The following is a 12,245-nucleotide window of genomic DNA, read 5'->3' as shown; positions in this document are numbered from 1 at the left end:
GCCCTAATGAGTCTTTTGGAGCAAAAATTAATATGAGACTTGGTCTTGTTTTCGGGGAAACACGGACATATATCTCGCTTGAGGGCTTCACTTTGATTACTGTGCTGGTTGCCTTGAGCTGCAATTGTTAATGATTGTTTGCAAGGCTGCGATTTAACCATCCTTGTAAAAGGTCCTCCCGCTTCTGTTGTTCACCCAGGAAAGGCGTCCTTAGCACTTCGGTCTTCTTTCTCTACGCAGGGCGTTTTGTGTGAAGAGAACATGAGAGGGGTCCGTTTTGACATTCAAGATGTGACTCTCCATGCTGATGCCATCCACCGTGGGGGAGGACAAATCATCCCGACTGCCAGGAGGGTCTTATATGCTTCTGCCTTGACTGCCCAGCCTCGTCTGATGGAGCCCATCTATCTTGTTGAGATTCAGGTACAACCCCGGGTCAACTTGGGATAAGGAGCTGATGATCCTTGTTGGCATTCAGAAGAGCCAGCCAAGGCTGGTATTTCCATGGTCCTGTGACAGGTTTGACGTCATGACGGTCAATCTGAGATGAGATACATGGTCAGCTCGCTCTTCTCAGTTCCAAACTCAGCCATGTGACGTGTCCCTCAAGCTACTTGGGACTTGGCACACTTCTCTGCAAACGGCTATTTTTGCTCATGTTGTGTTCAGGTTTGTTGTCGAATTTCCTGATGTCCTTGACCCAGGTCGTCTTCCACAGTGTAGTTCAAGCTAAGCTGTTTTTAGGGAGCGTGGAAAGAGCGGTATTTCCATGGTCCTGTGACAGGTTTGACGTCATGACGGTCAACTGAGATGGCAATCTGAGATGGGGGCGTGGAAAGGGGGGGGTTCTCAAACATATGCAATTAAAATGGCTGCTACATAAGTTGCGTTCTAAATTTTTCGCTCTGGACCCCCAAGCCATTTCCTTATTTTGCCACCAGGTGCTGCTATGGGTAAAACCCACCTTGAAGAAACACTGTGATTTCTCAGTGGTGTAAAAAGATGTGCACAGATCCTCTGAGTATCAGTTGCCTGATAAAACTAGGGAGCGTGCATAAGCGCACCAATCGTGCCTATCGTCCCTGTCCTATTGTTTTTTTATTTTTCTGATAAGTTATCTATCTCATGTATTCAAAACTATATTTATTCTTATACCTGGATCTTGTAAGCGATTGACAAATCAAATCAATGTAAAAATGTAAAATTTGGAGCATGAGACTTTCCACTAATCAGCTATTTCTAGCCCTTCATCAAGATACTCCCAGTGGCTTAAAAGAGAGGGTTTTTAGCAAGCTAAAAGATTCTCCGACTGGCGGGAAGATTTTAGAATATGCAAGTCTAATTTCAGTCCATCATTTCAAGAGAAACACCAGCGGTTCTTCAAACGCTTTGCTTTCCTAAATGTATGCAGAAACCTAGCTTATTCCATAAAAGGTGGCAACACCTTTACTTTACATATAGTAAAGGTGTTGCCACATATACATATACACATAAAGGTGGCAACACCTTTACTATGCAAAAACTTGTTTTATTAATTGCAGTAACACAGACGAACATCGCAGTCCAAGATTTACTCTTGTTGCATGAATTCTATTAATCTCTATTAAGAATTGTGAGACGCTACAGACTGGTCCTTCCAGCCAGTCAGCAAGAAATGCTTAAAAAAATGTGTGTTTTTTTTTACCCTAGTGCCCAGAACAGGTCGTTGGGGGCATCTACGGTGTGCTGAACCGGAAACGTGGCCATGTTTTTGAGGAGTCTCAGGTAGCCGGGACTCCGATGTTTGTGGTCAAAGCGTATCTTCCGGTGAACGAGTCTTTTGGTAAGAGATCTTTCTTAAACCTATTAGCCAGCTTGCCTCTGTGGGCCCAGAATCTCCCTAAAGCCACTGCAGTCAATTCTTAAAGATAGTCCTCAGCTTATGACCATAAACCCCCCAAAGACTGCTGTAAAGCACTGTGGAGTGGTATATAAGGCTGAGGGCTATTGGTATAATTAAATGTCTGTCGAGATTCTCAATCATCCAGGTCCCAAAGGTGCTTTTTCAGGAGGCAACTGGATTTTTTTTTTCTTTGAAGATGTTTCGCTTCTCATCCTGCAGCCAAGAAGGTTCTATACCTATTTGCACCACTCAGGTGACCCCGAGGACACGGATAAAACCTCCACAGGTGGCCTCAATGACTCTGTTAAAAGGATGCAAATGACCAGCTGTCTGCAAGGGATGTAAATCCTTCCATTCCCCAGTATCCAGTCAGAGCTGAAGACACTTCTTGGATGAGAAGCAAAACGTCTTTAAAGTAAAAATAAGAAGTCCAGTTGCCTCCTGAAAAAGCACCTTTGGGACTATTGGTATAATTGAACCCAGAATTACAGCCGTAATTTGTAATAACATGACCTTGACTGATTTTACTTTTATTTGCAGTGGTCAGTGAGTGAATTGCTATGGTCATTAAATGAATCAGTTACCTACAACTGGCATTTTGTTAGAAACCGGATGTAAATGCCAATTTCTGGCAAACCTCCACCTTCTGGCAATTTATGGTCCTGTAACTATGTGATCCTGCAAATAGCCATAAATGGAGGCTGATGGCCAAGCACCCAAAACGTGATCAGATGACCCAGGGGTGGGCGGAATAGGTGTCAAAACTTTGAATCTGAGTGGCAAGTAGCCCTGGATAAATCTATTTAAGAGATCAGGACTACCTGTGCAGTAGCCGTATGCAATCGGCTAATTATTACCAGTTTTTAGTATATTTCCCAACAATCTAGTTGCTTACACCTGACAAGGGCAGTTACATACAGGTGGGTTCTGGGTATACAGCTTAACTGCATATTTGAAAGAACAGTTCAGTTCTTCCATGCCTCCAGTATCAAATAATCGGGATGGCCGACGCTGTGCTGAAACCACGAGTTGTCCAGATGCCAGACAATTTTCTCTTTGGAGGATGCAGAATAGGGATGGCTGTAGTTCTGCATTTTGTGAAAAGGGAAAATGATCGTCTATGAAAAGATGAGTTAAATGGCTCTTTCGTCCTGCACAAATATTGCACTGGTGATTAAAGTACAGGTAGTCCTGTGACTTTACAGCCCTTCATTTAGTGACCGTTATTTTTCGCACTTAAATGACCGTTGCAGTATCCTTGTGGTCATGGGATCAAAATTCAGACGCTTGGCAATTGGCATGGATTTAGAAGGGTAGAAGTGTCCCGGGGTCATGGGGTCCACCTTCTGACAAGCAGACTCAATGGGGAAGCCAGATTCACTTAACAACAACCTGGTCAACTAACGTAACCACTGCAGTGATTCACTTCTGGCAAGAAAGGTTGTAAAAAATGGGCCAAAACTCAGCACTGTCTTGCTTAGCAACAGAATTTGGGGTCAGAGTCATATTGCGTCAAGGATTACTTGTAAAGCGCCCCCTAAGGCCACAGCAGCCTTTCTGCAGTGTGGGACGGTGGTACAAAAGTCGTCTTCCTCTCTTCCCCCGACAGGTTTCACAGCTGATCTGAGATCCAACACCGGGGGCCAGGCTTTCCCGCAGTGTGTCTTCGATCACTGGCAGATCTTGCCCGGGGATCCTTACGATGCCAATTCACGCCCTTTCCAAGTGGTGGCCGAAACACGTAAACGCAAAGGCTTGAAGGAAGGCATCCCACCCCTAGACAACTTCCTGGACAAATTGTAACAGCTTCCTCACGCGGGCGAGGAGCATCTTACGACAATACCCGACTAATCTCCGCAATGGAATCGGGATTGCTTCACCAAAAGCAAAAAAAGGAAGACACGAGAAACCGGACAAACCGAAATGAAGACACAAAACCAGCCTCTAGCAATTATGTCACATTCACATAACGAGAAATAAAAAGTGTGTTGTTGAATAGAATGATCTAGTCGGGTTTTTATTTTCTCTGGAAACAAGACCGGTTCCGCTCGATGGTGTTTTTTTGTTTGTTTGTTTTTTTAACGGCAAGGATTTCTGAGACAGCATTACATATCAAGTTCAGTTTATGCAGATTCAGTGGCTTTTATGCCGCCTCCGGTACGTAGCGTCTCTTGCTTAGCACACGAAATGCTGCTTCTAAAGGTTGGAGAAAAGTTTGCAGAAACAATCCAGCGTGGCATTATTATTATTATTTTTTCTAAAAAAAACAACCACTACCACCTTCCATGTGCTTAATTGCATCGCTTAATAAAAACAGTATGGCTTAAACTTCTTTTGACTGAGTCAGAAGCCTGAAATTGAGCTCTGGAACAAAGAGGAATTTTTCAAGAGACGTCCCCTGAGTTTTAGTGAATCTCTCCGGGAACCTTTAGAATTTACAGCACAACAAGAGGAAAATTAACTACAGGAAGAAAAAAAAAATAGTCCTTTCGAACAGCACTGAAGAGAAAATCTCAAAAGTAGTAGCAAACAGCATTATTTTTCTTGAACCAAAGAGAGAAGAATTGATTACTTTTAATCAATACAAAAAAAAAAAAAACCCAGCAGTCGCGTGGAGATCGATGAAACGCTAGCTAAAAATTGATTTCCGCGGTCGTTAACCATAACAAAACCAGTGTCGTTCAGGGTAGGACATCCAAAGGGAAATGGTTGCCTGCAGGATGCTTCAGGCGTCAAAATGGCCCAGATAAACTCTATAAATATTAAGACTTGGTTAGGAGAGCAAAAGATTGATCCGGCAATGCCTCTGCAATTTAGGAACACCAGTTGGATAAAAGAGAAAGAAAAGGAAGGAAGTTAAAAGGGAGAGCAGGGAAGAGAACTTCTGAGACCTTTACGCAAACGGTAGGGAGAAAAATAGGAAGGAAATCTTGGAGCTTTTCTAATCTCATCTACTCTGGCTGAAAATGCATATTAACGTTACGGGAAGTTTCATTAAAAGGTTTGCAGGACCTCTAAGGCATGAAGGGGCTGCTATTTTTTTTTCTTGGGTTTTTTTCTTTATTGATCTACGTCAGGGGTTTTGAAAACCTGTGGACTTCATCTCCCAGAATTCCATTCTGGGAGTTGAAAAGTCCACGGGTTTTAGAAATGGCCAAGATTTGGGCACTCCAATCTAGGTTAGTGGCTGCTTCTCCTTCGGAGAGGTTCTTTTTTAATGCCGTAGCTGATGAAACAAGCTTGCACTCCAGGGGTCTCGGGTACAAAACCTGATCGTGGGAAAGCACTTTACACGAGGGCACCTATTTGGAAGATTCCCCAGTATCACAGATTTGGGGGGAGGGGAGGAAATAAGAATGGTATCAGTGAAATTGCTTCTTTATGAAATACTTGGAAATTATCCTCCAAGGATGATACTGTTGAGCAGGACTCTTCCTGGGATAGTTTCAGCAATTTCATTTCGGCCACACACACACACAATAACAAACAGAACAAAACCCTACTCGTGAGGCTTAAAGCAGAGTTCCCCAAACTTTCTGGGTTGGCGGCCTGGAGCCGGGGAGGGAAAGGGGGTCATTTTGTGGGTGGGGGAAGAGCGCATGTGTGCCCACAATGTTCGTGGCACTTGAGTGAGGCCGTGAGCGCCTATGGCGACGTTCCCATGAGTGCGCAGGGGCGGCTCTATGTGTGTGTACGGAGGCAGGCACATAGGCCGACCACTCATGCGGCCCGGTAGTGGGCCATGGCCCACAGTTAGGGAACCCCTGGCTTAAAGCATCCATTTGCTTCTTTCACTGAGTCACACCCCGCCCCCTTCTAACATGGAAGTTTGTAGCGTAACAATCCTTTCTCATTAATTTAGCTACACTCACAAAACAATTCTTTAAGACAACTGAGGGCCAATCTTCCTAGTAGCAATGATCAGCGTGATGTGAACTGTGGTTCAATGTCCTGATCCTTGTGCAGATAAAAAAAAGGACGCCGAGGAACCATCCAGAGGCCTGAAGCACGGGCTATTTTGCAAGATTTGAAGCAGCGATCTCTGCCTCGCCCCTTTCCTTCCTCTTAATGAGAACAGGCGACCCATCCTAAACATTAACCGCTGAATATCATATTCACATCTTTACAAACACAGATTAGATGCATGAAACAGATTTTGCATAGCATACTTTCCCCCCCAGTTCTCACAGGGTTGGGGTGTTTGTTTTTTTGCACATGTAACTGAGCAGTTTCAGGAGAGCAGACTCCTAAATAGAAACACCAATTCATATTTACGAGAGGGATTGTGATCTCACGGAAGAGGAAGGGAAGAGGCAAACAATTTATACAACTGTTAAGTTTGCAGAGTTGCATCCTCTCCGTTAAAGGATTTCTTCCAGGTCCCAGCAAAAGGTCAAGAATTCCTCAAAATTTAAACTCCTTCCTCTTGTCCTTAAGTTCTGGGATAAGGCAGGTTTTTGTCACACGAGTAATTAAATTCATTTTAAAACACTGCTTTTTTTTTTTTTACATTATTGCTAGATCTAAGCCAAAGTTATAATTAGCACATTCATCCTTCGAATCCAGAGTAAAACTGCGTCAGTTTCACCACCATAAAGTTGAAAGGCTGGCTTGTTGGAAAATATTTCTCCCAAAATGGAGGGAGGGAGGGAGGAAGAGAGAGAGTGAAAGAAAGAGACAGAGACAAAGTGAGAGACACAGAGAGTGAGAAAGAAAGAGAAACATCCAAGATGAAAAGAAAAAAAATAAAATAATTCCAGTCAGTTTTCTTCCACTGTTAATCTGCACGTAAACAGTTGTGGAATCCAAAGCTTCTTGTTTGCTTTGCTTGTCTTCTCCCAATAAATATTTTAAAATAAAAAGTTCCAAGCTGCGAAGAAGGCAGTCCAGCTTTTCATCAGCTTTTTTTTTAGTCCAGGGAGATGATATCCGGAATGTTGCTCACGCTGTTGCTGCTGAGCACGGCCGCCTCGCTCCGGCCCGAAGAGCTAACGCGAGTGCTGCTGCTGCTGTCGAGGGGGCTGGCTGAGGTGAGGATGTTGCCAGAGGTGGTGGTGTTTGCTGGCAAGGACGAGGTGAGACTATCCAAAAACATAGGAGCACAGTACTGCTTGAAACAAACAATGATGAAGGTAAGGAAGAGAGACTAGATACAAGCGGGGAGAACAGCATGCGCATCCGAGCCACAGGTGGCCAATTGCACCACCCTTCTGCTAAGGGAGTGTTTCTCAACTACACAATGTGTGGACTTTCCGACTCCCCAGAATTCCCTGGCTGGGGAATTCTGGGAGTTTGGAAGTCCACACATTTTATAGTTGCCAAGGTTAACAAACGCAGCTCTGGACTGTCTACGCAGACTCTCAATCATCCGTGCTTTTCCAAAAGACTGTTGTTTCTTGGAAACTTTTCACTTCTCAGCCAAGAACGGAAGAAGCTTCTTGGAGGAGAAGCAAAATGCTTTCAAGGGGGTAAAAAAAAACCCAAGAAACTCCAACTGCCTTTTGGAAAAGCACCTCTGGGACACTTGTCTAGATGGACAAAAGACATCCTTATTGAGTCCAAGAGAAGCAGTCATAAAACACCACATCTACGCTGTTAGCCAATTTCATTGTACACGTGTTGTACTCTGACAATAAAGGTAACAATAATCATGCTAACAGGCTCCTGTGTCTATAACCCTAAAGAGGAGAGACACTTTCATTATGGAACCTTTCTGACAGGGTAGTGGTTTAAGAGCTGACCAGCTGCCCCAATGATGCACTGATGCAGTGATGGGAATAAGTCAGCAAGGTTTTTGGCTGCTATCCCTTTAAGAGCCTGTATAATAAGAAGAGGCCCTGTTAGGGCATCTCTCTAGCTGTGTGTTCCTTCCCTGCTGTAATTGCTGCTGGTTTGACCTCTGCTTATAGTACATGTATGTATACAGTATATATTCTTTTATAGATAGAACCACTATTTATTACAAACCTCTGTTTGCTATTATTGTTCCTGGGTTGTCTCACTAGTCGTAAAGCTGTGCGCACTCTGACACTTTCCCCTCTAACTAAGACTTTAGATAATTCCTGATCCCAGATAGCAAACGAAAACAAGAGCGTGATGCAAACACAGTAAAAACCCAAAGGGTTTTTTGTTTTAAAGGGCCAGGAGAACAGACATAGAAGTGCATAAAACCAATCCCAAAGCCTGCCTAAGCCTAAGAAAAAGAGTCAGGGCTTGGAGGCTTGGTTGAAGATAGACAGGCTTGGCTGGGGTGGGAGGCGGTGTGTGTGTGTGTGTGTGTGTGTGTGTGTGTGTGTGTGTGTTCAAATCTTCAGGGGGCTGCTGCTGCCACTGCTGTGACAGAAAAGGCACTCTGGACTCTGATAAGGTGGCATTGCTTAATAGATACCAACGTCGTCACAGCTCGTGGGACGACAAAATGAAGGTTTGCCCTTTGAGAAACAAAGTGGGGCTCCATAGGTGACGTTTAGCGCCTTGAATTACATCCAGAAGTCTACCAAGAGCCACCACAGCTTGTCTAATAGAAAGACTACAAATACTGCTGCATTCTGGACCAGCTGTTAGCTTCTGAGAGTTCTTCAAGAATGGTCCCCTCTAAAGCAATTGCACTAGTCCCGATGACTGAAAAATATCCCAACAACAATGAAACAAAATCGGCACGGAGGTCAATTATCGGTATCGCTTAGAAATAAAGCGATTTTGGAGAAGAATTGGATTTTAGGGTTCTATGGAGAGAGCTGACTCTCTCCCAGTTAAGTGAAGGGACCATCCAGACAACTGAAGCAGTTTGCTCAAGGACAGCGGAACGAACTGCCAGTTGAGAACTGCAGAATTCCTTAGTCAGAATTACAGAAAATGCCCAATTGCAGTTATTGTCCCCAAAAGACTAGGATACAAACTGTCAGGCTTGGAGTTCCAATAATTATGTCTATGCCATTTTCATTTACTTTCCTAAAAAACACTGAGAGCTTATATACCGGAGACACATTTCTTGTGTATCTAATCACACTGTGCCGATAAAGAATTCTAACTCTTGTGAGGATCATTGTTGTAGTGATCCCTCAACCCTGCAATGAACTTTCTCTCCCAGTGGCTTTTTGTACACCAGAGATGTCCAACCTTGGCCATTTTAAGACCGGTGGACTTCAACTCCCAGAATTCCCCTGTGAGATTGAAGTCCACAAGTCTTAAAGTAGCCAAGGATGAACACCCCTGGTGTAGATATTAGAGAGGAGGAGAGAGACTATCGGCAAGGGCCATTGGTATCTTAAAACGCTTGATTTCTCCTCTTCTCCCCCATCAATATTGATTGGGACTGGCCATGACGGAAGAACCATCACAGTACTTCCCACGCTCAACCCAGAGGGATACCATGACTGATGCTATCGAAAGCTGATGAAAGCTCCAGAAAACGGGAATCTACTCAAATAGCCACATCTATTTATTCTGTATTGTTTTCATTCTTTTTGTCCTTAACGTTTTACGATGGGGGTGCCGCCCAGAGATGCTTTTGGAGATGGGCAGGTAAAGGAATCCAATAAATTAAACAACCTGTCTCCTTGCCTGAGATATTCTATCTTTAAATTAACATGCCTGGATAACCGAGAAATCGCGGGAGCCGTGTGGTTTAATTGGCACAGCTACAACACAGCACAGCAGCTACTTACCTGTGTATCGACTGGGATTAAAGAGAGAAAATCCAACCCTAGGGAGAGAAAGACGTTGCCTTCAGTAAATATGGTGTTGCATGAAAGGATACATTAGATCAAGGGTCTCCAACCTTGGCAACTTTAAGCCTGGAGGACTTCAACTCCCAGAATTCACCAGCCAGCAAAGCCAGGCTTAAAAGTTGCACAAGTTGGAGACCCCTGCATTAGATGACATGCTGTGATCATGGACCGCATTAGATGAAATACAAGTAGTCCTTGACTTACAACAGTTCATTTAGTGACCTTTCAAAGTTACAACGGCACTGAAGACTCTGACTTCTGACTGCTTTTCACAGTTATGACGTTTGCAGCATCCCCATGGCCTCGTGATCAACATTCAGACGCTTGAAAACTGGTTCATATTTCTGACAAGCAAAGTCAATGGGGAAGCCAGATTCACTTCACAGCCGGGTTATTAACTTATCAACTGGAGTGATTTTACTTAACAACTAGGGCAAGAAAGGTTGTAAAATGGGGCAAAATTTACTTAATGTCTCTCTTAATCACAAAAATTGTGAGACTAGAATAAGAGACAAACTACGGATCAGATTTTTAAGAAGCTGGGGAATATTTTGGATTATTACGTACTGAGTAAATGCTACAATTGGCCCATTTGGATAACTGACTTTGTTTTGAAAGAAATGGGAGACTGAGTGAAATAAGTATCTGCTGGAAAGAAGGCAGTGAGGGAAGCTGAAAGAGAGCTTCATTTACTAAACTAGGACTTTGGACTTTTTGACCTTTGGATTTGATTGTGGCGTGATTGTTTATTCCACTCTTATCGCTATTATGGCAGGAGTTGAAGGGTTTATCATTGTCATAGAACCACCCAGTAATTTGGGAGGCCAATTAGAAGATTTGGAATAAATACTCAAGAGTATGAATGGTTGAAAATAAATTCAAAAGATATTGGCTGAAATAATATACTAGACTCTGGGATGGAATATATCTATCAAAGAAGAGGATTTCAGCTATTAAGAAAGAGGAAAGAAAAAGAAAAAAGGAGAAGATATCATGGCAGAGCCACTTGTTGATATAAGACTGGACTCACAAGACATAAGATCAGATATGCAAGATACAAGGGACATGATAAAAATCAAACTTGAAATGTGTAATTATGTAAATTAGAAATAGTGACTCAGCATACACAAGAACACAATGAACCAGAGGGGGAAGAGTTCTATGAAGAAGAAACCAATTTAGAAGGACAAAACGAACAATAATTATTTAAGCAGGAGGGGAAAGGAATTAGAATTAAAAATTTGTGGTCTGATGGGATGATAAAATGGAGAATGGTTCAGAAAATGGTTAAAGAGAGAAGGAAAAAGTAGAAAAAGGAAGTGCAAAAGAAAAATCAAAAGACAGAGAGAGAAAAGTTTAATAACTGGAATGAGAAAAGAAGGGGAATAAGAACGGAGAAAAGGGGAATTAAGAGAAAGGCCAGAAAATAAAGAACAGGAAATAAACAAGGATGAAAAGAAGCTACACTGTTCAAAGAGTGAGAGATAATGGGTGAAAAAAAAGGGATAAGGGGATTCTGCAAGGCAGTATGTTGGGATGTATTGAAACTAGTATTTTGTAATGTATAGATGATTTATAGAGAAAATATAATGCAGAATCTGAGAAAAATATATTTGTGTTTTATACTAGATAGGAAGATTGATATTAAGGAAGAATGAAGGTGGTTGGCTCGAGTTACTAACTAGGGACAATTATATTTACAGATACGGATAAAATGACAAATGTGACAGAAAAAAATAATATGAGAAATGACAATAGAAAGGAGATCAGAATTTTAGATAACATTGTAAAATAAGATATGAGAATATACTAAGAAAAATGGAAGGAGATATATCAGGATTTGGAACTGAATAAATGAACATAGAATTGAGATGAGAATTTTAGATATTTTAAAATAAGATGTGAGAACATGAATTGGGATTGGATAAATTTAATATTTAATAATGACAAGAATGACGCAATATGAAATTAAACAAATAAAATGAATAGGTAACTATGGTCATGTTTGTATTGAGATGTGAAACCTGGAACCATACTGCTTGCCAAATGAGAATTTTTTATTTACAAAAACAAAATGGAAACAGGGAGAAAATTGAATAATGGAATTACTAGGTATGTTTAATTGATATGATGGTAGGCATTTGGATAGAGTAAGGTTGAAAATAAATATTGAAGAATGTATGAATTATTATGAATATATGCAGTGAGAGATGTATGATATATTGATGCCACACTATGAACGTATTGTTTTATGTAGATTGAAATTTTAAAAAATGGAAAAAAAAGGAGATACACATTAAAATAATATGAGGATTGCATAAATTTGATAAACTTGAGACTATAAACAATGTCAGAATGAATTGGATTTTAATATGGAATGAAACCTAGTTAAATTTGTTTATATATAATAGGGAAATGTTTAGATTGAATAAGAAAGATATAGATGAAGAAAAAGATGAAGAGTTAGGCATTTTTTGTTTATATATATTTGAAAAACTTAATGATTTAAATTGGATAAATATGATAGAGATTACTAATACTGTGAATGTGATTTCAATTAATATGAATGATACCCGGAACCAACTCTGTTCACACACAATATGGATGTATAATCAATAATAATAATAAAATAT

General features: G+C 41.5%; 2 protein-coding genes across 9 annotated transcripts in view; one reads left to right on the top strand and one right to left on the bottom strand.

Annotated features, from left to right (window-relative positions):
- The window catches only part of LOC113445484 (elongation factor 2), a 36,060-nt gene extending 32,177 nt beyond the window's left edge, over positions 1 to 3,883 (top strand). The window contains exons 13-15 of the mRNA XM_087927532.1: positions 241 to 423; positions 1,690 to 1,822; positions 3,492 to 3,883. Of these exons, the coding sequence (XP_087783658.1) occupies positions 241 to 423; positions 1,690 to 1,822; positions 3,492 to 3,685 (510 nt within the window). The 3' untranslated portion in view covers positions 3,686 to 3,883. The remainder of the gene's footprint in view (positions 1 to 240; positions 424 to 1,689; positions 1,823 to 3,491) is intronic.
- PIAS2 (protein inhibitor of activated STAT 2) overlaps positions 1 to 12,245 on the bottom strand; it is a 78,222-nt gene that overhangs the window by 27,183 nt on the left and 38,794 nt on the right. For 2 of the 8 annotated variants that reach the window (XM_087927534.1, XM_026714734.2), the window contains exons 13-14: positions 9,550 to 9,587; positions 3,874 to 6,989 (exon numbers count right to left, since the gene is read on the bottom strand). In XM_087927534.1, coding sequence (XP_087783660.1) covers positions 6,792 to 6,989; positions 9,550 to 9,587 — 236 coding nt within the window. In that variant the 3' untranslated portion in view covers positions 3,874 to 6,791. Of the gene's footprint in view, positions 1 to 3,873; positions 6,993 to 9,549; positions 9,588 to 12,245 lie in introns of those variants that run through there. The other 6 variants (XM_087927533.1, XM_026714701.2, XM_087927538.1 and 3 more) reach the window with 3 other exon arrangements.

Source organism: Pseudonaja textilis, chromosome 2 (genome assembly GCF_049901715.1).
Source record: "Pseudonaja textilis isolate UNSWEBS1 chromosome 2, rPseTex1.2, whole genome shotgun sequence".
NCBI lineage: Eukaryota > Metazoa > Chordata > Lepidosauria > Squamata > Elapidae > Pseudonaja > Pseudonaja textilis.
The sequence above is the reverse complement of the archived record's forward strand: the minus strand, read 5'-3'. Positions and strand labels throughout refer to the sequence as shown.